At 54.1% G+C, this 1,898-nt stretch overlaps 1 protein-coding gene across 1 annotated transcript; it reads right to left on the bottom strand.

The window, feature by feature from the left end:
• Positions 1–204: 204 nt before the first annotated feature.
• On the bottom strand, positions 205–1,545 carry LOC100962244 (heparan sulfate glucosamine 3-O-sulfotransferase 1). The gene has a single exon (XM_003803798.2). The coding sequence runs from the start codon at positions 1,440–1,442 to the stop codon at positions 504–506; it is 939 nt and encodes a 312-aa protein (XP_003803846.1). The 5' UTR covers positions 1,443–1,545; the 3' UTR covers positions 205–503.
• Positions 1,546–1,898: the final 353 nt, after the last annotated feature.

Here is a 1,898-nt window from a genome sequence, read left to right as displayed (position 1 = left end):
GAAATAAATCGGATAGCCACAGTGAGACATCAAAAATTAAAAAGGACAACGCACAAAGGAGCGGGGAGAGCAAAACATGTACCAGCTAAGAATTTTTTTTTTTTAAGTAGTAAAAGAATCTAGATTTTTCAAAGAGTGCAACACAGGAAGCTGTTTTGAGTTGGGGGCAAGTTAATTATATTCAAAAAAAGATACTGTCTCTGGAAAAATCTTTTTTTCTTTTTTTGGTTGCAGTGAAATATTTTAGTTCCTTTGTATAGAGACATATTACACGTTAACAACCATGAAAAACGATACAAAATGCCCTCCATTTAACAAGTAGAAAAATATAACTAGTATATATGGCAATTGTGAATCTAATACTGTACAGAAGTAGTTTATGGATTTTACAAATAAATTATAGCTTAAACGCCTTTTGAAAATCCTTTTCCCGCCCTCCCCCAGCTGTACAGCAGAACTTACTTAGAACAATAGCAACGTCTCCGGGCCTAGTTTATTGCCAATCAGTGCCAGTCAAATGTCCTGCCGACAAGCTCGAAGAATTTCTTATTTGGCTCGTGGAAATATTCGTGCAGTTTGTTGAGCAGTTTGGGGTCGACGTGGGGGTGTGCCCGGCCTTTGGACTCGTGCAAGCAGCGGTCCCGGCCGCTGTCCCGCAGGCAGTAGAAGCCCTTGGTTTTGTTAAAGTAGAAATTGGAGGCGTTGATCTGCGGGGACAGCTTCAGGAACCGCTCGACCTTCTGGATCTCGGGGAAGGGGTCCCTGATGAGGCGGTCTCCGTCCACGATGTGGATGCGTCGCAGCGGGAAGAAGTGCAGCCAGCGGCGCAGGTGCTCGTGGTACAGGCTGCGGTTCAGCGCCTTGTAGTCGGCGTTAAGGCGGCCGCCGCGCAGCAGGAACTGCTCGATGGCCGGGTAGGGCTTGCGCTTCTGCACGTGGTTGTAGAGCACCTGCGTGTAGTCGGACAGGACGCGCTCCGACGGGTCGCGCAGGATGAGCAGCAGGCGGACGGCCGGGTTCATGCTGTGCACCCGCTCAGGCACTTTGGGCGACGTGAAGTACGCGGGGGTCTTCTCCACCGTGAGCTGGCGCGGGGACGAGAAGGGCATCTGGCTGAGGTACCAGCCCAGGCCCTGGCTGTAGTGCTCCTCCCAGTCAAAGAAGTGCACCTCGTTCTCGGCGGCCGCCACGCCGGGGTGCAGGCTCAGCATCTCCAGCAGCGCGCGCGTGCCGCCCTTGCGCACGCCGATGATGATGGTCTGGGGCAGCTGCTGCACCGAGCCGTTGCGGGCTCCGCTGCCCCGGCTGTCCTCCTGGAGGGTCCCGGTTTTCTGAGCGACCTCGGGCTGGTCCGGCTCAGCCCCGGGGGTGGCGGCGGGGCGGGAAGGCGCCAGCTGGGGCTGGGCCACCAGCAGCACCGCGCCCAGGAGCAGCGCGGCCATGCCCGACACCACGGTGGCTTCACTGGGCCACGCGCTGCTGGGTCATGAAGCTGCAGTGGGCCGCCTCTGGTCAGTGACGCATGGGTGCTGCAGGCTGCCAGTTACTGAGGAACAAAGAAGGGACAGGTTAGGCCAAAATAAAGGTGGGACGATCAGATTAACAGTGTCCACTCTGCAGTGGACACTACGTTCACCTCCCTGGGACTCTGAGCTGCTTTATTCAATGCTGAAGCACCGGTGGTGGCCTCCATTCTCTGCACAGGCCCAGAAGGTAAGTATTCTGGGCTTCGGGGGACATAACAGTCTCTATGGCAACCCCACTGCGATGCAGCTGGCATGAATCTAACGCGGCCACTGGCCACACACAAAGAAAGGGGCGTGGTCGTGTTCCAAGGAAACTTTATTTGTAAACACCAAAATTGGAATTTCATATCTCATTAAATGTTATTCTTTCTT

Source organism: Otolemur garnettii, unplaced genomic scaffold (genome assembly GCF_000181295.1).
Source record: "Otolemur garnettii isolate 467f Iridium unplaced genomic scaffold, OtoGar3 scaffold00886, whole genome shotgun sequence".
Classification (NCBI taxonomy): Eukaryota; Metazoa; Chordata; class Mammalia; order Primates; family Galagidae; genus Otolemur; species Otolemur garnettii.
The sequence above is the reverse complement of the archived record's forward strand: the minus strand, read 5'-3'. Positions and strand labels throughout refer to the sequence as shown.